At 37.1% G+C, this 23,167-nt stretch overlaps 1 protein-coding gene across 3 annotated transcripts in view; it reads left to right on the top strand.

The window, feature by feature from the left end:
* Positions 1-23,167, top strand: part of BAZ1A (bromodomain adjacent to zinc finger domain 1A) — a 64,267-nt gene that overhangs the window by 31,797 nt on the left and 9,303 nt on the right. For 2 of the 3 annotated variants that reach the window (XM_059474153.1, XM_059474152.1), the window contains exons 9-21: positions 1,156-1,322; positions 2,141-2,236; positions 4,658-4,796; positions 5,243-5,389; positions 7,749-7,844; positions 7,973-8,197; positions 8,847-9,012; positions 9,282-9,395; positions 9,997-10,121; positions 11,678-12,286; positions 14,875-15,038; positions 15,221-15,375; positions 17,981-18,129. In XM_059474153.1, the coding sequence (XP_059330136.1) occupies positions 1,156-1,322; positions 2,141-2,236; positions 4,658-4,796; positions 5,243-5,389; positions 7,749-7,844; positions 7,973-8,197; positions 8,847-9,012; positions 9,282-9,395; positions 9,997-10,121; positions 11,678-12,286; positions 14,875-15,038; positions 15,221-15,375; positions 17,981-18,129 (2,352 nt within the window). The remainder of the gene's footprint in view (positions 1-1,155; positions 1,323-2,140; positions 2,237-4,657; positions 4,797-5,242; positions 5,390-7,748; positions 7,845-7,972; positions 8,198-8,846; positions 9,013-9,281; positions 9,396-9,996; positions 10,122-11,677; positions 12,287-14,874; positions 15,039-15,220; positions 15,376-17,980; positions 18,130-23,167) is intronic. The other variant, XM_059474154.1, reaches the window with a different exon arrangement.

The raw sequence follows: 23,167 nt of genomic DNA, 5'->3' as shown, positions 1-23,167 counted from the left end.
AGAATTTCATGGGTTCCATTAAACTTGTGTTTCCATGTTCTTGCACAACAAGCATCTATTTGTTTCTGTGCTGGGAATGACAGCACAGACCAAGCTAACAGCTGATCAGTGTCCAAGCTGCTTCCTCTCTTGTGTGGACAGAAACTGCAGCTTCTAGAAGGGTTGTTAAGACGCATTTTCACAATGTGAAAAGGTAGCAAGTTACCAAGTACCTTGAAAATTTAACCTTCTGAGTGCGTTGAAAGCTCCAAGGATCAGCTTTACTGCATTTGTTAGCCAAATTCATACATTGCTGCTGTGTGCAGTAGCTATCTGTAGAAGGAACCTAGCCCATTTTCAGAATGTTATAGGAAAATATAATAAAAGTTTTTGTTGTTGGTACAATCCACTTGGTAAGAGTGAGGATCTTTTTTCATTTCATTCACATATGATTTTAGCTTTCCTGTTTATTCAGTTAAAACAGTAAGAGCCCCTTTTATTTGTTAGCCTGTGTGTGGGTTGATGGGCGCTGTCTGCCCCTACAAAGTGGAAATTTATATCCTGTTCTTCTACACATGCCTGCAAAGAAACCTGCATCTCTTCAGGCAGTAGCATTTATTATTATTTAAAGTTCAGCTTAAACTGTGTAACTGAAGTAACATTTGAGCAAAACACACTGAAATACTACATGGGTTTCAAATGCATTGACTTCAGTAATTCAGTAAGAACTAAATACTTAAAGACCACTTATTTAAAGGGTTTTGCTGTCACAGATATTTCATGGTTGTGTGCCACACCTGGTTGTGACATGTTTTTATTAACGAGTCATTACTAAATATGTTGCTGTAATTATATGTTCGAATCAGTTCTCATCTTTATATGTCAATTGATGGAAACCAATAAACAAGTAATAACCTTCTGTATCCTCATAAAACTAGATACATTTAACTTTATTACCTGTTGACAACTTCATAAAACATGTCTAATACATAGGCTTGAAACTCTGATTCTGTAAAGAACTTCTAAGTGTTTGAATTTCTGGTTGGTGTGGAAACAATTCAGCTTTCAAAACCATATTTTTCTGATATGATAATTATAAAATTACAGTCTATTTATCGGTTAAAACTAACGTTTTACAAAAGAAAAATAACTCAGGTTTGTCATTTTCCTTTATAGCTTTTGAAAAAGCTAAATTAAAACAAGAGAAGGCAAATGCTATAGAAGCTAGGAAAAAGGAGAAAGAAGATAAGGAAAAGAAGAGAGAAGAATTAAAGAAAATTGTGGAGGAAGAAAGGATGAAAAAGAAAGAAGAGAAAGAGAGACTCAAAATAGAAAAGGAAAAAGTAAGGCTTTTGAAGTATCTGTGTTTCATATAGGAACAGTATAATGGCTTTCTAGTATTAATGGAATGGTATAATGGCTTTTTGTTTCTTAGTCTCTGTTTGAAGTTATGTTCCATAATCATTTTCATTTTCTAGAAATGCACTTTAAAAAAATAGGCAGTTACAAGATTTGATGGTGGATTGTATTTCTGGTTAACATTCTCTATAATTTTAGTTTACCAAAAGTTCATTTTGAATTTGAATTTACATTTGAAGTTATGTGGTGGGTTTAGGGTTTTTTTTATGCCAATAATGCATAAAACTATTTGATTTAATGGTTGTCTTCTCTTTGAAGTATCTGTTTTGCATCAGATTGACAGCATATCTAATGGTTGTGGGTTTCTGTGTGGATTTTTTTTGGATATAAATTGTTAAATAACTTTTTTGTCAAGTTGAATATGAAGAAATGATAGATTCCACTATATTTTACCACAGCCACATTCACTGTTGTTGAATGGATGTTGTAGATGGTCTTTTTTGAGGCAACGTTCATCAATGCTGTCTAATTTTTGATATTTTTTCTTTAGCCATTTCCATTAAAAAGAAAACAAAACCCAGAACACCCCCCAGCAAAAGCAATAACTATTCCAACAATGTATCACCTCATTTAAATATTTTTGCTAGTATCATTTTATACAAAATAAAATTAATAGATTACTCTCTTCTCATGAAATGTGATGTTTTACTTTTCAGTGGGATTGAGTAGTAAATGATGCAGTTTTAGAAACTGCAGTAAGACCATGACAATATTTATATACAATTGTGACTGTTTTTTTCAGGAAAGAGAGAAACTGCGTGAGGAAAAAAGGAAATATGTGGAATACCTCAAACAGTGGAGTAAGCCTAGAGAAGATATGGAGTGTGATGACCTTAAGGTATGATTGAATTTGGGATAGCTGAAGATTGTAGTTTGCAGAGTTCCCAGATGGATTAGATTCCCTAATGCAGGGACAAATCTAGATCTGATTGGAATGCTAGAGGCTGTGAGTCACCTGCAGTGTGTAATACTTATTTCCCAGTGGCAATGCTAATGGGATCATCTGCATCTGCATTTTCAACATCCAGAAAAGCTTTACAGCCTGTGCTCAGTCTGCAATGGAGTATGTTCAGTGTGCTGGCATTACTGAGTGAGGGGTATTGAGTATACCTGATTTTTCTGAAGAATACAAAATGAACTCACTTATAAAAATGTGTGTTACATAAAAGATTTGAGTAATGAAAAAACTAAAGTTTTGGCTGCAAAAGTTAGAGAAGACATTGGCTTGTTACTTCCTGAGGCATTCTTTTGATTTAAACTGTAGTAATATAATATAAATATCATGTTTAATTAACATCTTTCATGATGATACTGGAAACCTGTAGAAAGTAACAAGAATTTGCTTCTCAAAGAGCTTAGGATTCACACAAGAGTATAATGTGGCTGTGTACCACAGAAGATTTTCAAGTGTTATATGTTTATGTATGCTTTACTGGGATTCATTCTGGCAGGGGATTGCAAAAGGAGGCAAATAGTCAGAAACACAAGGTTAAGAGTTTGAGGTACACAGGGAATTGTAACAAGTGCAAGGAGGGCGAGTGGAAATAAAGGAGAGTGTTTAATGAATTCAAGTGAAATCACTGATTGGGAGGAATATGAGAGCTGAACATATTTGCAAGGAGAGCTGTATGGCCACTGAAGATGGGAGTGAAAACTCCTAGCTATGTAGAAAGGGAAAAAAAGCTGAGGAAAGGGGAAAAGGCCATTGCTGAAAAGGGAGAGCAAGCTGTGAAAACAGTTCTGCTGTATTTCTACTGGAAAGAAAAAGGAGGGGTGGAAAAGCAGTGTCATCACTACACTGAGACTCTGCTGCTCTACTCACCTCAGTCTGTGCCTGGTGCAGCCTCACCTGGACTACTGTGAGTTTTTGGTCACTGCAATAAAACAAAGACATTAAGCTATTAGAGAGTGTTAAAGGAGGGAAAAAAGGATGGTGAAGGACCTGGAGAAGAAGCCATATCAGGAGTGGCTGAGATCACTTGGTCTGTTCAGCCTGGAGGAGACTGAGGGGACACCTCATCACAGTCTACAGCATCCTTGTGAGGGGAAGAGGAGGGGCAGGCACTGAGCTCTGCCCTGTGGTGACAGTGACAGGACCCAAGGGAATGGCCTGAAGCTGGGCCAGGGAAGGGTTAGGTTGGATATTAGCAAAAGCTTCTTCACCCAGACAGTGGTTGGGCACTGCAACTGGCTTCCAAGGGAAGTGGTCAAAGCACCAAGTCTGATGGAGTTCAAGGACCTTTTGGACAATGCTCTCAGGCACAGGATGGTTCACATGGGTGGTTCTGTGCAGGGCCAGGAGTTGGAAGTGAAGGTCCTTGTGGTTCCCTTACAACTTAAAAGAACCTGTTATTTTGTGATTCTGTGAATTGGCAAGAATATAAATAAAGATGAGTTTAGGTGGGGACTGCTTTTGAAAAGATTCCCATCTCTGGAAATTTATGAAATATCTTACTGTGTTCCTTTGGAGCACAATATTCGGCTTTCTTTAAAATATTTGTGAACTACCACATTTGTGGAAAATAGACATCATTCTGAAAATTATTCTATGTGCGCTAAAAAGCAGTAAATGAAGACAAATCTTGAAGGATTCAATGAAAATAGTAATTTCAAAATCAAACTTGATGTTAGGCACCGTTATCTGTGGTTTGGAGGTGGTGTCTCTTAAGTGGTCTTGTTATGTGGTTACATCAGCTCCCTTTAATGTCTTCAGCTACCATAAATGCCTTACAAATGCAAAAAACTCAGTGCCAGAGCACACAGTTGTTAGACATGATCTTGCATATCCTAGTATTAGAAGGGTGCATTTTATGTGAACGTGTTGGGGTTTGCTTGTCTTTGCAGGCAATCATAAGTAACTTCTAAGAGTATGTTTATTTTGGCTTGTTTGGACAGTTCAGGAAACTGAAATTCAAAACTCTTGTGAAATAATACAGGTATAAAGGAAAAAGCTTGACAGCCAATGTTTTTAATTTGTAATGGGATTAACTTCATTTAATGAAGATAAAAACTTCATGGACATGAGTAAACTTCTTTCTCAAAAATTTCACATTCGAGTTGCATGCTCTTCTGTTTCCAAAGTTAATATTATCACCAGTGTTACCATGATAACTGGTCATGTGTCCTTTGGGACTCATTTTAGTAAAACACAGAGAAACTCAACTAATACATTCCTTAGAATAACATCTCTTTGGTTTTAATGACTTGTGTACTTTGCACAAACCAAATACTGTATTAAGTGGTCCCATTTGGTTTGCAGGAACTTCCCATTCCAGTGCCAGTGAAGACGAGACTTCCTCCTGAGATCTTTGGTGATGCTCTGATGGTTTTGGAGTTTTTACATGCTTTTGGGGAACTTTTTGATCTTCAAGATGAATTTCCTGAAGGAGTGACTTTAGGCAAGTTGTGGCTTATATGGCAAGGTGCCCCACTTCAGTGGTTTCCCTTCTACCAAACAACCAAACATCTTAAGTGTGCACAAGTACCACTGCTACAGAATTTTCTGTGTGGCTTTAATCTGTCAGTGCCAACACGTGTATCGATCGAGGTTTCAGTTCATAGTTGACTCCAAGGGACTTGTAAAATCAAAATTAGTTTTGTTGTACAAGTTGTTATTCTGCTTATCAAAAGATCTACCTGTACTTTTTTCTTGCAGTTCTCTATTAAGAAAACAATGTTTGGTCAACACTTTTTCTGACACCATCATTCTAGGAATATATGCAGTAAATTATGGAAATGTAATTTAATTATCATACCTGAAGGGAAAAAATGTTTTCATTCTTCAGTACATAATCTTTTTTCCAACTTTGCGGCAAAAGTGACGCTTCTTAAACTTTATTCACAGAGGTTTTAGAGGAAGCTCTTGTAGGAAATGACACTGAAGGCCCACTATGTGAATTGCTGTTTTTCTTCCTGACTGCCATCTTTCAGGCAATGGCCGAAGAGGAAGAGGAAGTGGCCAAAGATCAAATAGCTGATGCTGAGACCAAAGGTCAGATCTTTAATTTTACTGCTGAAAAGCTGAAGTTGCACTGGAATTAACTTTAAGCTGCATGATTTATGGCACTCCTTTGTTTAACCTTGTCTTATTATGCATGGATATTGTATGTAAATGGGCTTGATTTTTCTCTTTTATCTGAAATTAAAGCCTTGAACTGGGCATGGACCGCAGGGTCTGGGGGGAATAGAGAAAAAGGAAGCTCATTGTTACTATGATTGTATCCAGCAAAGCATAATAAGCTCTTAACAGCATTGCTTGTGTTTTGGAGGTGCAGGAAGCATCTTTACCTTCCTCCTCTTCCTCCAGCACTGTTACATGTTTCTCCTGAGGGTCAGGAAACAAGTCATATTCCTAAGTCATATTCTCAAAGATATCTGTATCTATAAAAAAATTTGTACCTAACTAGATGAAAAACTAAAACTCCCCAGCACAACTGTAATGGTGAATTGAATATTCATTGTCCTCCAAGGCTTGAAGTTATTCATCCACAACTCCTGGATACTACTGTGTGTGTTCTTTCACTAAAGACTCTCACAGTCACACTGACTTTGGTCTTTGCTCTAAAGCTGATGTCCCCATTTTTAGAGGCATTCAGTATATACTAACCACTGATCAGAAGGAAGTGCAGGCTTTGTAACAAATTTGTAGTCCTGTGTTTATGGACTGCCAAATTTGCTGACTAAAGGAGAAGCTTTGGCCCATCCTACTAGCCTTCATTTTATTAGAGGTAGGTACATAAGAGCACTCACTCTTTGAGGTCAAGTGAATTCCATGGTGCCCCTCCAAGCCAGGTATGTGAGTTAAACAAAAGTTCCTTTAACCCCTCCATTGAAGATTGTTTATTTTCATGTTTAAGATTGATGTCGAGTCTATAAATTATCTTTATATAAGCATGGGCACTGTCTTCAATAACAGTGGCTGCTCTTGTTAATTGAATAGAGATTTGAGACAGTGTTAATAAATTTAGACTGTATTTCAATTACTGTTGAATTTAGCTATTAAACTGTATTTGTTAACTACTGACAGTATTGCCTTGGCAATACAAACAAGGATTATCAGGTAATAATGGAATAGTTGATTAGAGTCTATATTATTTGTATGGCTGATCAGAAAAAACATAATGTAACTTTCATATTTTAATTTGACATAATGGGGCTGATAATTGCAAAAGTCTGCCATTTTGTTTCTAGTTTAGCAGAGTTGTGAGTAAGGCACTTCATTTATTGTGTTATTTGCCTCAGAACTTTAATTTCTTGTCACTCTTGTTTAGACATCTTCTTTCCCATAAAAGATCTACATAGTCTTGCCTTTGTAATTCTGGCTAACCAAACTAGCACTAGTCAGCATGTTTGCTCAGTTAAATTCTGTACAGGCAGTGTTTCTGCAACAGGGAACACCACAGATATGTGGTTTGGGGGTGTACAGTTCTTTCTCAAAGTGTGTTATATAGTTAAAGTGAAAGGGGAGGTGCAGAGATTCATTTTGCTGTGTCTGGGTGACAGTTTTCAAACAACATCCTAGAGGACTGTTGTGGATTTGCATTTATGTATTGTTTGTATAGTTTGTGGTTTTATTTTGACTTGGTGATTTAAAGTGCTTAATAATTTGGATTTGAATAAAGTGAAATTGTTGAAACAGCATACATTGCTGAAAATACTCTGCCAACCCTCTGGAGAAATACCTGTAAGTGCTGAGGAAACCTTTGTTTAAGAAACAGGAACTTGCTGTTTCTGCCTTTCACTTCACTGCTTTCCTGGTCAGTTTGCTTATGGATGATGGTCATTAAGTGCAGGTGCTTGATTTGGTGAAATAGGATCTATTTGTAATGTCTTAGTAATTGTGTTTGTGAAGAACAGGCTGTATGTGAGTTGTAGATAGAAAGTATAAAGTGAGTGGTGATAGCCAGTATCAAAGTACATTATTGGTTTGAGTTATGCTTCCTAAAAACAAAATTATGATAAGAAAAACTGTTTGAGGAAAGGAAATACAGGTGTTCTTGCATTGCTACTTGTCTGCACTTTCAAGTGTGTTGCTGGATTTGTCCCTGCTACCTTTTATGTTGCCATTGTGCATGTTCTGCGTGTTGCGGTTGCTTTAACAGCTTAGATGGTGTTCTCCCTATGTAGCATGTGGTGCATGTCCTTAGCTTTTAGTTGGATTTTTTTAGTTGCATTTCAAGATCTGTAAATTTTTGTCTGGATGTTGAATTGAGTTTTGAATACATTGATGGATCTGTAAATACCATCCCTCTTTTTGCTTTGTCTGCAATTCTCAAAACGCAGCTTCCTTTCCTCCCCTCCACAGTACAAGTTTTAATTTGCACTAGAATAAAGTGTTTATTTCCTTAAAGATTTAACAGAGGCTTTGGATGAAGATGCAGACCCCACAAAATCTGCACTGTCTGCAGTTGCAACTTTGGCAGCTGCATGGCCCCAGTTACATCAGGGTATGTGTGGGTTTCACTTCTTGTTTTGTTACTGTTATTATTTTGCTCTGTATTTTAAAGAACTATTTTTATATTTATGTACATTTAAATATCTGTATAAAATAACTGTTTATTCTTCTCAACTGTAGGCTGCAATTTGAAAAACTTGGATCTTGATAGCTGCACTCTTTCTGAGATTCTCAGACTTCACATTCTAGCATCAGGTGCTGATATAACATCAGCCAATGCAAAATACCGTTACCAGAAACGAGGAGGGTTTGATACTACTGATGATGCTTGCATGGAGCTGAGATTAAGTAATCCTGGTCTCTTGAAGAAGCTTTCAAGTACCTCAGTATATGATTTGTTGCCAGGTAATAAAAGAATACATGTTAGGGATTATTAGATTGCTGAATAAGTGATTCATTTTGCAACTGCTTTACACCAATAATACAATTTATTGTATCATAGAATAATTGAGTTTGGAAAGGATCTCTGGGGGTTTTATGTAGACCAGCACTCACCTCCTATGCTTCAGTCCTCACAAGCACATCCCACCACATCAGAGATTGCAGAGCTAGGCAGTTTTGTTACTTCTGAGTAGCTTTTCTTTCATCTCATTAAAAATGTTAGTGTTACTTGAATAAGGGGATCTCTCTGGAAGAAGCATTGGTGTGTTTGATTCAGCCCCTGCTTTTTTTTCTCTCTGTTTGTATTTGGGTCTTTTGTTCATTACTTGGAAATGGAGAAAAATTTCTGTCAATTCTTCTTTTGTCTCTACTTTGAAGATAATACTGCATGTTACTAATTTGGTGGTAAAAGTTAATAAATTAAAAATAAAGGCTTGTGTCTCTGAACAAAACAGATACGCTTTCAGGAAATGTCTCTGCAAGTGCACCTAGTGTGCTACAAATGTTTCTTCACTTGTTCTTAAGTGAGAACAAATCCAGTTTGGAGTCTGTAAGACTTAGGCTTATTATCAGTTACATAGTGAAATATAAACATTGGTCCAAATTTTATTAGGAGAAAAGATGAAGATCCTTCATGCTCTCTGTGGGAAACTTCTGACTCTGGTCTCCACTCGAGATTTCATTGAGGACTCTGTTGATGTGCTACGACAAGCAAAACAGGAGTTCCGGGAGCTAAAGGCAGAACAGCATCGCAAGGAACGAGAGGCAGCAGCAGCCAGGTAGAGCTAGGATATGGAAAAATAAAGTTTGGTGCTACAATTGAGATTCATGTCTCAGCTGCAGAAGGCATATGAGAAACAGTAGTAATGTTTCTGTTCTATGCTGATTTCCTGGGACAGTGGACAGGAGTGAAACTTAGTTCTGCTAAATGTTGTTTTCCCATGTTTCTGCTATTTTTGGATGATGTTTTAGTATGAAAGAAAACTATCTGGTGGATAGACTAGATGCTGTATTAATTGCAACTGGTTTTTTATATCCTTATTATTAGGATACGTAAGAGAAGAGAAGAAAGGTTAAAAGAACAAGAGTTAAAAATGAAAGAGAAACAAGAAAAGCTGAAAGAAGAGGAGCAAAGAATTCCTGCTGTAGAAATATCTGTTGGGTATGATACATAGTATTACTGTGATGTATAACATAGAGCACTTTTCAGCTTTGTGGCCAGACTTCACATGTGTAGTTTCATTTACTAGATCATATACAAAGCTGTATTTTAAGAATATTGTCCTTAATGTTGATTTTATTTTTCTTCATAGTGGTGTAGAATTGGTTAAAAAGTTACCTTGTAAAAACTGCCTGTTTTTCTGTAGGGAATTAATTATATTTGCTAGATGAGGCAAAAATGTGTAACAAGCATTTTACAGAATACTACATACCTTTTGGGAAGGAAACTTTACTTAGACATGAAAAAAACTCACAGAAATAGAACTACACTAAGATGTCTCCAAAAATGGTCTGATTATAATAATAATACTCTTTAAATGAAAGTGTGGGCACCAAATAACAGGTTTTAGTCCTTAATATAGAACTTCACATTTATAGTTCAGTAGGTTTCTTTTGGGCTTTAATATAGTCTGTGATTTACAGTTGATTTTTTAAGAGCATTATACTAGTTAAGTACTTGGGAGATAAAAGTACTCTTTGTGTCAAAGATGCCATGTTATTTATGGTTGGTTAGTCACAGTTTGTTTATTTTGCTGTGTCAGGGAGGAGGAACGGGAAGAGCTTGATACTAGCACAGAGAGCAAAGAGATGGAACGTAAAGAGCAAGACGTGGACACAGTCACAGAGGATGAAGAAGAGCTGGGACCAAACAAAAAACGCCGGAGAGGTAATGCTAGAATGGATTTGTTTGTGTACCTGTGCACCTGCATGCATGCACCTGGCAAGCTCCTGTGTTTTATAGTAAAAAACACCAATCTTTGCTGTAATTTTCTTTTAAGGAAACAAACCCACACTAGAACACGATCATAATGGGCTCTTATGTACATTGAGCCGGACTGGTGTAGTTCTAGTCAGCTCTATGTTCTTTCACACTTCTGTTTCTTCTTGTCTTCCATACATGCTGTGTGGATTCCTCTGTTGTCTAAAAAATGTTATGGTGTTGCCATTACAAGTACTTGCCCTCATAGAGAGAGCTGTAGGAGTTTCGTCTAATAGGAAGTGGTATGGGTTTGATATTTTAAATTTTTTTTTTTTAGCAAAGTGCAAAACCAACTAATATTTCAGAAGAGAACATTAGATCATGCATTTAGGTATGGTTTTCTCCTATACAAGAATAAAACCAGACTTATGCCTAGATTTAATTTCCTCAGCAGTGTGCTAGTAGGAACTGGAGTGCAGTAAATGATGCTGCCTGCTGTTCCTAACTAAACATAGATGGCACCACAGGAGGAAGAATGGTTGATGGCTTTGGGCTGCTAGATCATCTTTTTCTTTCTGCTGGGAAGGCTTCATGCTGGTGTCTGTGCCAGTGAAAGTCCTAGATGATTGTGGTCTTAAGTTGCAAACTTGTACAGTTCCTAACAGTACCTGGGAATTCTGAGTCATTCAGTAATACAGATTTACACGTTTGTTAGAGCTTTGCCATGAAAAAGCAATGAGATCTTAAACAGAATTTCAGGTTTCTCAAATACCCATGTGTGAAACATTGTGACTGGGTGACAAACAAGTGTTATTATTTCATTCATACAGCTAGGGTCACACTGGAAGCATGTAGAACTTGAGTGTTGACTGCACCTATCAGGTTGCATGCATCAATTATGAGACATACTGGTCTAGATGACAACCAGGACTTTAATACTTCCAGTGTAAACGAAAGATGTGAACTGAAATGTTTTCAGCTGGTACAAATTGAGAGGGGAAAATAATAGTAAATACTTGATCCCTTTAATTTTTAAATGTGAGATACCTGAGTTTGCCATAGAAGCTGCTATGTAGGGATTGTGGTCTTTCTTCAGACCTTTGGCGGTTTAAGATCATCATTTTGAGTATGATAAATAAAGTCTGGATCATAGTTTGTATTCAGTACTGAAATTGCTAGAATTCTACTTTATATAAGATGTTTCTATTATATATTTTTACATTCTTAAAATTTTGGTTCTTTTTGTATGATATTGAAGATGACAGTGTCAGTAAGGGAGACTTAGTCTAGTTTCTGCAAAGTGAGGATGTATTTAAAGTGGTTACCTGTTCTTCAAGGGAATGGGGGTGAATCACTTGAGTTTTTGTTTAATAAAGCCAGTATTATCTCTTGACTGAGCTGATGGTCTTTGACAGTGTAAGTTTGGATAACCAAAAAGGGACAGAACTAAAACCTGCCCTTTACTTGAGTTTTTGGTTTAAAAAATTTGTAAATTAATTCCTATCATACTTCTTTTAACTTAGGGAGAAGAGGGCAAAATGGATTTAAAGAATTTACAAGACAAGAAGAGACCACTTGTGAAAAGAGCGAACCTCTTACTGCTGAAGATGAAGAAGCTTTAAAACAGGAACAACAAAAGAAAGAGAAGGAACTGTTAGAAAAGATTCAGAATGCAACAGCCTGCACAAATATCACCCCGTTGGGTCGTGACCGCCTGTACCGGCGCTACTGGATTTTCCCTTCTGTTCCTGGATTGTTTGTCGAGGAGGACTATTCTGGTCTCACAGAAGACATGTTGTTGCCTCGAACCTCTTCCTTTCAGAATAGTGGACAGTCTTGCACAAATGAACCTCAGGTATTCAGTAAAACTGGAGAGTCTTTGAAATCCTCTGAATCTACCTCCAATGTTGACCAAGATTCACGTACCAGTGTTGTCGTACAGGTGCCAAGGCCAGTATACAAACCAAACCGTTGGTGCTTTTACAGTTCTCGGGAACAACTGGACCAACTCCTCGAGGCTCTCAATTCCCGAGGACATAGGGAGAGTGCCTTAAAAGAAACTCTTTTACAAGAGAAAAGTAGAATATATGAACAACTAAGCAGTTTTCCTGTGGAGAAATTCCATATTCCAGGTAAATGAAAGGCTCTTGGTCTTAACTTGATTCTATGGATTAAACTTCTATATAAGATTATAGAAATGTCTAGTTTTAATTTAACTGTAATTTCTAAGGTCTAAGAATTCTCCTTAAGCTTTTTTTCACTCAATGGAAGACAAGTTTGGTTTTTTCCCTGCCTTCCATTTCTTTTTTCTTCCTACTTGACAGACCTTTGTGGTATTTTCTGGTGTTTCATGCTAAAAAAAGCAATAATTCTTCCGTGATCTTACTGCTCAGTAAACCGGGATTGGCTTTTAAACAGACAACTTTAGGAAGTAATTTTAGCTTTGGAAAAAGATTAACTGAGGAATAAAAGTTAATACATGCTAAAAAGCCGTGTAGCTGGGTTGGTTGTTAGATGGATTTACATCAGTGCAGTGGCATTTTGTGATATTATTCTTTTCTGGGTTTTGTTTCCCTTTTCTTCCTTTGGCAGACACTCAGTGCAGATTGAAGCAGCAGGATAGCAGATGTTTTTATAGCTTTTTAAACACAGAAGTGTACTGAACACCATCCTAGACCTAGGGTTTGGGGCTGTTTCCTTTTTCTCCTAGCCAAGTATTTTGGCATTTATTGGCAAGGCATTGGCTCCAATCACTGATAAAATTCTGCACATACAGACTTACAGCTGACTTGCTTATAGCGTGTTGGTGGGTAGACAATGTTACCAAAGTGAGACTCCCTAGGGTGATGTTTAAGAAATTGCATTTTATTTTTAATTATGACAAATTACCTTGAGGATTTGGGGTTCTCTGTATTGGGGCAAGGGAATATTATTCACAGCAGACACAAATTCTGTTTTCCTGGAGTGGGTATGCTAGGACACACTGTGAACACATCAGATACTGCTAAATTTATGACTGATCTACCATCTCTTTTGGTGGAAACTTGCACAGGACAGAGTTTTTGCATAGTCATTAAGCTTTATTTTGAGGCCTTTTTTCTATATTGGGTTCTTTTTTGTGCAAAAATCTCTATCATCTTCTGATACGTTTGAGTTTGTATGTGTGGTTCCCTATTGATCGCTGCACCTTTATCTGTATTTTGTTTGTTGCTTTCTGCTCTGAAGCAACTTGATGTCCATAGTCACAGATTTTTCTTCTAATTAAGTTAGAACTGTTGAATAATATTGATTTTCGTTTGAAAAAAATAGAGGCAGCTTTGAACTTCACTTTGTTAGAGATCAAGAAAATTCAAATGCAGTGGTCCAATACCGATGGTGGCACATGTTTGTGTGATAAGCAGGGATAAATAGCCACTTGTAGCTGTACTGGGTTGGGAGCTTTTCTGCTGTGGATTCCAGATGCTGCCCCATTGCCTTCACTCAAATGACCTGTGAACAAGAGGGATTCTCCTGCAGTGTGGGCTGCTCTCCTGCCTTTTCAAGTTCCTGCTCAAAAGAGCATGGAAATAAAATTAGTATATGCTATTACTTGATTTTATTCCAGTATCCACTAAATTCTCCTTGTCAATTATTTGAAAAGCGGTTGCTGCTTTTCTACTTCTGCTCAAGAAAAAATACTATATTTCTTCTCTGCTTTTAAACCAAAAAGGACTTTTCCCACATCCAGGCAGTAGAGTTGCTAGTCTACATTTTGAGAGTATTTGCATGATTACTTTCAGTTTCAGGGAATTCTTTCAGCAATTGAGAGTGCCTTAGAAATTCATCCTGTGCTTTCTTAGCAGCTGCTTTATTTATATTATTTATTAAATACATCTTAATTTGTTGCATGTACCTTCTTATCACTGCACTCAAAGGTTTTAAGGTAAATCCTGTGAACAAAAATGTTCACCACCTATGCAGACTTGCAAGCATTAATTTAGGATTTGGGCAGACTTTCTGCTCTTTCCTGTGGCTTTTGAGTTTTTGCATGAACTTTGAGTTCTCTTGGGACTAGGTTTTTACTTGAAAGCCCATCATCAGGAGCTCTCACCTTGTTTTCATAAATTAGCATGTTGTCTTGCTCCTTTTTCCCTGTCTTTAATTAGAGAACACAGTCAGTCTTGTCTGTGCCTGTATCATCTTATCTTTTTGTTTTGTTCTAAGGTTAGGTTTTTAAAAGAGATTTTATCTTGTCTTGTTCTGTTAGGTTTTATGTTTTTCAATTGCACATGCTTATTTTAAGTGTTTCTATGATAAAGATACATGCAGGAAGGACAGTTGAAGAGTTCTCTTGTAAAGTAAGAGCAATCAAATAAGAGAAATGTGACTTTATTCTCTCTCTTTTTGTTCTCCTCCTAAAGTAAGGTTGATGTTACTTATCTACTACTTTTGAAAGAATTTTAAGACAAAAGAACTACTTTTAAATTAGCAAAGGTTTCTCTCATGAGTTGTTCTGAGTGGATGCCAATCATCTATTGGCCATCTCTTGGTCATCATTACTCTGCCTGGCTGAATCATATTCCTTAGCTGGCACAGATGTTGGTGTTGGCACTTAATTACAAGAAGGGAATTTTGAACCCATGCATTCAGCTTGTTCTGTCTTGTACTGTTGTTCCCTCTGCCAACAGCTGCTTTAAAGGAACAAGGCCTGCTAACACCAAATTACTTGCTGTTCTTGCAGAAAAACCTCAAAGTGATGTCAGACCTCCTGTAGGAAGGGGAAGGATGCAGAATGTCCATGATGGATCTCACCCATCTGCAGAGAAACAACTTGAACTGAGACTTAGGGACTTTCTTTTGGACATTGAAGACAGGATCTACCAAGGAACATTGGGGGCTATTAAGGTATTTGTAAATGGTAGAATGTGGGAACTTCATGGTGCCGTCAAGTCTGTAACTTAAATGAGAACTCCTGCATGCAATGGTTTTAGTGAAAGCATAATTAAATTAAATGCAGATTGTAATGGGTACTAAAAGCTTGTGTCCTTTGATTCTTTAGAAACCTCAAATTTGTATATTTGCTGCAGGTTACAGACAGACAGGCTTGGAGAGCAGCCCTAGAACATGGGCGATATGAACTTCTGAATGATGAAAATAAAGAAAATGGCATTATTAAAACTGTGAATGAAGAATCTGAAGAAATGGAAACTGATGATCATGATAAGTTTATTGTGAAAGACAGGTAAGAGCTATAGTTTAAATAATGGTTCTTCTCTCTGAGTTTTATAGCAGTGCTCTGGCTTTGTTTGGCTGGGGACTTTTTCACCTTCGGGTTATTGTTACCCTCAAATTCTTCCACATGGTGATTTTTAAGACTGTGAATTTGAAAATGCAGGCTTTTACTTTGGCTTATAGTCTGTAAATGATGCTGTTCTATTACCATATAAGATTAAGGCACCAATTTTTACATCTTTCAGTATTCAGATATTACACTGCTCAAAGTAAACATTTATTATCAAAGTAGGAACATGTGGATTCATTTTGAAGTAATTTTAAATGCAGGGAAAAAATTACACTCTCAATTGATGATGTGTTTCCCAGAAGAACCTCCCCCCCAAAAAAACCCTAAACCAAAAAAACCTCACACAAACAAAAAACCTCCAATAAGACACAAAACCAAAACCCACCAAACAAAACAACAAAATCAAACCACTTCAATTTCTGAGAAGAGTATAGGGGTATTGAAAAGGAAAAATGGTAATAGTAACAAATCTCTGTTTGAACTGGCTGTTCACTTACCTGTGAGTCATGGTGAAGACCACTGGGGCAACAGGCCATGGTCTGGATTAACTTTAAGCTTAGCAGCAAAATGGAGATGTGATCTTACAACTTTGGGAATGATAATACTTCTGTGGAGCAAGCTGCAACATAATGAAAGGAAGGAAACCTCAAATCCTACAGTGTTGTAGCTGTAAAGTGTTTTGTGGTGTTTAGTTTTTAAACATTTGAGGCAGATGTCGCTCTCTGATAGCAGTTCTTGTTGTAAATCAAACTTGAGAAATCACAGAAATGGTGAAGATTTCCAAATTCTTAATTCTCTAAAGTTGCATACTTGTCAAAAATAAATGTCTACCTTAATATAGTTAATGAATATGAAATTTTATCTCTTGATAGGATGTGAATATTGAAATACATCAGGAAAAAAGATTCATTTGAGACAGTCATTGTACTAACATTTTGTTTGCCTTACATATTTTGTGAGGCATTTCTGCTGTTAGACTTCTATAAAAGCTGTATTTCTGAGTGGACTAATGAATGCTGTGTTGGATGTTAGGAATTTGAAGTTCTTCAGGTATTTTTCTCATTTTATTTCAGTTCTCATTCATCACTGTGAATTAGAATTTTCCTGTTAGACTGTCCTTTGAGTCAGAATTCTCTAGTTCCATGCAAAATGGATGGGATCACCCTTTATATTAATTATGCAATATACAGACATTTGGTTCCTGAAAACCACAATATAGAAGTATTCCACTGTTTTAACTAAGAAGCTGAAATTTATCTGTTTCCACTTAATGTTGGGTACTTGTTCCATTGCCAACTCTTAATTCAACTGCAGAACTTTGTAGCTTAATTTTTTTCCATTTGATACTGACTCCATCATAGTTTCTGCATAAAGTCTACTCTAATAAAGTCTTGCATATTAAATCAGTGTATGGGATTCTGAAATCATGTGACAGATTGCTTTTGATGTGGGGCTTTTTATCCACCTCAGAGCAAGTGACATCTCATTAAGACCTTGGAGTTTGACTAGTGAAATGTAAATAACTCTGCAGCTTTCTTTCTGTTTGCTTTCAGGCTCTCAAAATGTGTGTGACTGCAAAATATAATGAACAGCTTTTAAGTGTGAAAAAGAACAGGGACAACCAAAAGCATTGCTTATTCACGAGAATAAGGCAGAATCCAGACAGTTTTAATTAGTTAATTTTTTATAAACCCCAAGTAGAAATGGAATTTTACTTTCAGTAGCGGGAGCTGCTCTCCTACACGTTATTTAATGTTTGTGGTTCAGAAAGATTAGCTGCATTTTGAAATGATTACTTAGTCTTTTGGTCCTGTTTTGTTGGAAAACTGCCTCTTTGGTGGTCTGCTTGTTTGTAGGGTTTGTATGGTTGGTTTCAGGGTTTGTTTTTTTTGTTTTTGGGTTTTTTTTTTTTTGTTTTTTTTTTTTTTTTTTTTTTTTTTTTTTTGTTTTTGGGGGGTTTTTTTATTGTTTGGGAGGTTTTTTAACCACCCTTACGTAAAAAATTAGTATTTTATGAAGATCCTCTAAGCATGAGGACATACAAGTTATCAATTCCTGATTTACATTTAAAAATTACTTTATTTTTATTTTTTTATTTTCTTTTCAAAAATCTTTTGAATTGTAGGGATCTATGTAATTGAACTTCTGCAGGTGGATGTGTTCTAAAAGACTACATTTTGCCACTGGAAGTGTTTTCACTGAAGAATTGTTGGGATTACATTCTTCACAGAAATCTATCATAAACTAGCTGATGGATGTCACATAGATTTTCTGGAAATCTTAATTGTTTTGAAATTTGTCATCCATATTTCTTAAAATTTATCATTATTTATCTGCTATCTAAAGAAGAATTGTCTAGATCAACCAGGCTAGCTGAGCAAACATAAGCATTAGGATAGCTCATCACACTGTGTATTATCTGTTCATGTCAGTAATCCATGAGTACATGGAGTTAAAACAAGAAGCTTCTGTAGATACATTTGCAAGAATGTCTGGTATTAACTTCAGAGACTTTAAAAGATAATTTAATACATTTCTCTTTTAGACTTGTTGGGTTAAAAACCGAAGCTCCAAGTGCTGCATCAACAAGCACAAGTACTCCTCAGCCAGTCAGTAACGTGGTCCACTACTTGGCATCTGCACTGCTTCAGATAGAACAAGGAATTGAACGCAGGTTCCTCAAAGCGCCTCTTGGTAAGTCTCAGAGTTGAAACTCTGTCTCTAGTCTTGTGTAAGATTTTGTAACTAACAAACCAAACACATCCACCCCAGCACTGCACTAATACCTCTGACCCCAAGCCCACTTGCTTGTTTTGTAAGACGGGATGCTTTAGAAGGACACCTTGGGGAGAAGAACAAAAAGTTAACACACCCACATATATATTGATATATATATATATATATATATATATATATATATATATAAAATGTATTAATTAACAAGAAAATTCTTAAATGCATGATTATTGAACATAGATTTTTTCCAGTGACCTTGTTTATGTGGTGCTACAGTTACACTGATGCATTGGCAGACAAATTGTACCCTTAGGCAGAAATGATCAAGCTTTCTGGGGGAACACTATAGTTCAGAATTACTGTTGAGGCCAGTATATCATGCAGCTCTTTTGTTTTGTTTTGTTTGCTTCTTTTTATACCATTTCAGTGAAAGCAATATAGACCTAGTTTACCGGGATCACCTTGTTCAGCAATAACAGAATACTTACAGTAAAGCGTAGGAAATACTTAGGTTGCAAACATTAAGATTCCCTGGTTTTGTGTTTGTGCTGTAAAACTTGAAAATAAAAAGTTGCAAGAAAAATTTAAACCAAAGCAGGATTGCAGCTTGACTTTGACACGTATTTCTTACTTGGCTTCCTCTGATGAGGCTCCAGAGGTGAGAGAGAGGATCCAAAGTGCATAAAGTCAGTTTGTGTTCCCGTGATCCCTCAGGTCTGGATTCCTTAGGATCCTTTTGCAATTCAGAAGTGGACTTGGATCTTAGATAAATGTGTAAAGGTAGTTCCTGCTTCCCAAGGTGGCTGTCTTGGTCAGACTTCCTGTCTTGATGGCACACTGGGGATGTGCTGTGCTCTGTGCTTGCTGAGCTGCTTTACCTCTCAATTCTGGTTTGCCAGTGCAGCACATTCCAGAGCAACAACTGCTACACTCTGGTAGACTTGATACTCTTCTGAAAGTCACTGTGTATAAAATCCTGCTCTGGCAGACTCTGCTGTAGTAGTTGAAGACAAAAGTGCAGGTTTTGGTGTGTTAACACAAGATGTTAGGTGTCCTGTTGCACAGTTGACCTGAAATTTTTTCTGCATCTTGGCTGCTCCTGCATGGAGCCTGCTGTCTGGGTATCAGTTGCCACTGAAGATGGCTTTGAGCTAGATTTGTGCCAGACACTGACATGTGGGCATGGGTTCCCTTCCACAAGCTTTAGATATCAGTGTGATGACCTCTAGAAGAGGGAAGTGCAGCAAATGATTGAGATGCAAGGGGAGAGCACAGGAATAGTTGAAACCGCAGCTGTTTAAAAGCTTTACTTGGCTGAGTGTTTGGTCAACTCAAATATGTCTGCACTTTCCAAGCCAGGCATGATACAGCTTATTTCCTGCTATATGACTAGATTGCAACCTGTGCAACAGTTAATTGACAGTGCCTCTAGCATGTGTCCTACTTTTCATGTACAAGTTGTAAATACATTGTGCATTATATGCCTCCATTTCCATACAAGGTCTGTGAGTATTTTGCTGACAGCCCCTTGCTGACAGTCGTAAGTTTACTATTCTCCAAGGGGAAAAATATGGTTATTAGCAGGCTGTGGCCATTGATCGTGCATCCTGAGCTAGAGGAAAAAGACTAAAAGAAGAAAAATGCCCCAGAAGTATTGGAGAGAAAGTTTTTTAGCAGTCTTCTGTCTTCTTTTTGGTGGTTTCAACTCTGCTATAATCTTATGTTGGTTCATGTTTTTGCCTTACCTTTGGAATGATGGTGGGTTGGCTTTTTTTTAACCTGGAAATCATCTTCTCATATGTGTTTTATACTGAGTGGCAAAGGGAGTATATAAGGAAAGCAAATAGATGTGTTTTGCATGTCTTAAATCTCTGATGTTTGTTTACTGCAAAGTGCCCGTGCATGTCTTCTGCTGTGAAAAATGCTACTACTCTAAAATGACAGTAATGTATAGAATAACCTACATTGCTGAGGAGCAGGAAGGATCCCAGGTGTCCTCTGGTCTGGCTTGCTGCCCTGATCATTAAGTGACAGTGTCAGGTTCCCTCTTGCTTTTTGGTGCCAAATGTCTCATGTTTTCAGTTGCGTAATGGGCTGCTTTTAACAGGAGGTGAATCTGAATGAAGGCAAGATTGTATATGTACAACAGACATAGAAAAGTTCTCTACTCAGCTTGACAAGGACATGTTTGTAGTGCTTTTAATGTCAAGTGGACACTTGTTTTTCAGGACTGCTCTGTGCTCAGAGTGTGATGCATTTTTTCCCCGACTCCTCTAAAGTGTGACCAACAGTTTTGTGATGATAGAAATTAACTCTAAGTTTGTAACCAATGGGGTTTAGTTTGAGGAGGTTTTAGTTTTGTTTCACTGTTCTTATATAGATTCTCTGTCTCTGCACTCATTTGTTTTGGGTTTTTTTCCTAACAGGAGGGATTTTTTTAATAGTTGTTCCAATTATTTAAGACAAAATGACTTGCATATCTGTTTCTCATGTTAAATCTGATAATCCCAACTTTTTTGGCTGATTGAGTTACCATTGAAGTAAAAATATTGGAAGTCAAGCAAGTGCTGGGAGTTCTGTTTTTGTAGCAGTACAGGGGGAACACTTGCAGTAAAAAGAGTGCCCTTGCATTTCTGCTTTAAACCACACTGAAAATGCTCTTTGTCGTTGTTTCAGTTCTTGCTTTCACTGCAAAGTTTATTTGCCCTCTCTATTCCTCCCTTTACTTTGCTCTGTTCCTATTAGGGAATGGAGCTATACTTAACAATTTTTAGTTTTCATTTATGGCTGCCAGTCCTAAAGCCAGCACACTGAAATTCCCTGCAGTCACTGGCAGGTTTATGCTGGTGGCCTCCAGGGTGCGGAGCAGACAAAGGGACCCAGCACAGCAATAAAAGGACCAGCTGCTCCTCTCAGCTCCGTTTTTGTTTGAGGCTCTATCAAACAAAGAGCCTTGCTGGTGATTCTGATAGGTTTAGAGTTAAGGTGCATACCAAATGTTCAAGTGGAAGAGCAAGAAAAGACTGACAGAGAAGATAGAGATGTGAAAAGAGATCTGGAAACCCCAGAAATGGCCCCTTCAGCCTCACAGAGCTGCTAGATGCCCACTAATCTTCTGTTGTCTGGTGATGAAATGTCACATGATTTAAATTGTATGCATTTCTTAATTATGAGCTGTCTTTTTGAAATATTTTCATTAAATATTACTATGAAAATTTGGTTTTTCTTCCTTCAGTGCAGCCCAAGGTAATGTTACAGGAGACTCATGGAAAGGAGGGAGTGCAGTTGCAGTACATTGTTTTCCTGCAGAATTTTCAGAGTTAAGATGTAAAAAAGCCTTTTTCTTTTTTGAATAGTTGTTTGAAGGAAGCTCTGAAGTCCTGCTTCTCAGAAAAAAATTGTGTGAGAAGGAAGAAATACAAGCGGTTTTTATTATGAATTTTGCTTCTTTTTTGATATAAATTTACTCTTCCTTTCATTTCAAAGTACTTTGCAGTGCAGTAATAGGTCTCATCATTCCTTTTACAGAGATGTGAAAGTTGAGGTATAAAATGATGAAGTGATTTGGTTGCCCTGGAGTTCTGTGAGGCATCCACAAAAAAGTCTGCCTTCTGCACTAGTTCAGGACTTCAGTCATTTAAGCATCCATCAGATTTCCATGCAAAAGGTTGGATTCTAATTCATGGGAGCACCTTTGAGATTGATGGAGGGAACCATTTGCCTGCTTTGTAACTTGTGCCGTGCACTTCTTGCATGACAAAAAAAAACCCAAACCAACTTTTTTGTTCCTTTTTGCTTGTCTTTATTCAATTCCTTTCTTTTTAGATTTTATCTTTGTTTCCTGTACTCCCATAGCCGTTTCCTTTCCTATTTATAATCGTCCTCATAATAGTATCAGACATCTTCCAACAGTATCCTGGATATGATAGGTATATACACATACTTTTTTCTTATGCTTCCATTACTTCCCTGCAGAGTTTCATGAGCAGAGGCAGCAAAGGTGGAAATGGGCTTTTTTTATGATACAGAATTTTTCTTTGCTCTTCAGAGAAGACAGTCAAAGGTGCCTTGTAATTGGAGCAGATGAGGTTGACCATGGCTCTTCCTTCCTGAGAGGTTAATTTAATCCTTTTAATACTCCAGAACACACCTGCACAAAACCATCCAAAATACATTGTTTCAAGTGGACAGATGAACTAATTCTCTTGCGAACTGTGCCCATAACCTGGCTACATTTTTTGAGCTGTGAGGAGGTTTGTGGTACCACAGACCAAACAAATTGTTTGCTGAGAAAAACCTGTGGTTAGTATCTGCTCCTGTGGCCATTTGCACCAGAGTTGGACAGAAAGGTAAGGCAGGGTAGGGTTCAGAGCTTTTAGTTCAAGCATTCTGTTTGTAGTGGGAGTCAGATTAAACACTGGGATGTGCAATTCCTCCATGCACAGCACTCCCCTACCCTTCGCTGTCTGCACATATTGAGAACCACTGTTCACTGTTCAAGTCATGTTTTTAGACTACACATTTATGGAATATAAAAATTAATTAAAAAATAATCTGCCATGCTTCAAAAAGGTATTTGAAATAACTCTATGAATTTAATGTTAGGTAATGCAGAAGATGATGAAAGGCACCACTGGGGGTATAAAAGGAGGAAGAGAGTGAAAGACAAGACTAGTCAGAGAGATGGTAAATTTTAAATGTTACTTGTATTGCTAAGAATTAGAAAGCATTGAATATTTTATCAAGTTTTCTTTTTTCATTGGTTTTTGCTTAATTAATTTTGTAGCCAGTTCCTTACACTGAAGGTATTGAAGCCAAAGGTTTAAGCATGAAACAAATACAGCTCAAATATTTAAAACTAAGAAAAAGGTTTCTGCAACCAGAAATAAAGAACTGTATTTTTTTTTCTACTTTGGGACCAAAATCTGCCTGTTCACATAATCCTGGGATTTTTTTCCCCCTTTCTTTTAATGTCCCCATTTTTTTCTAAAACTTC

Source organism: Ammospiza nelsoni, chromosome 6, assembly GCF_027579445.1.
Source record: "Ammospiza nelsoni isolate bAmmNel1 chromosome 6, bAmmNel1.pri, whole genome shotgun sequence".
In the NCBI taxonomy this organism is placed as follows: domain Eukaryota; kingdom Metazoa; phylum Chordata; class Aves; order Passeriformes; family Passerellidae; genus Ammospiza; species Ammospiza nelsoni.
This window is presented reverse-complemented; position numbering and strand designations above follow the sequence as displayed.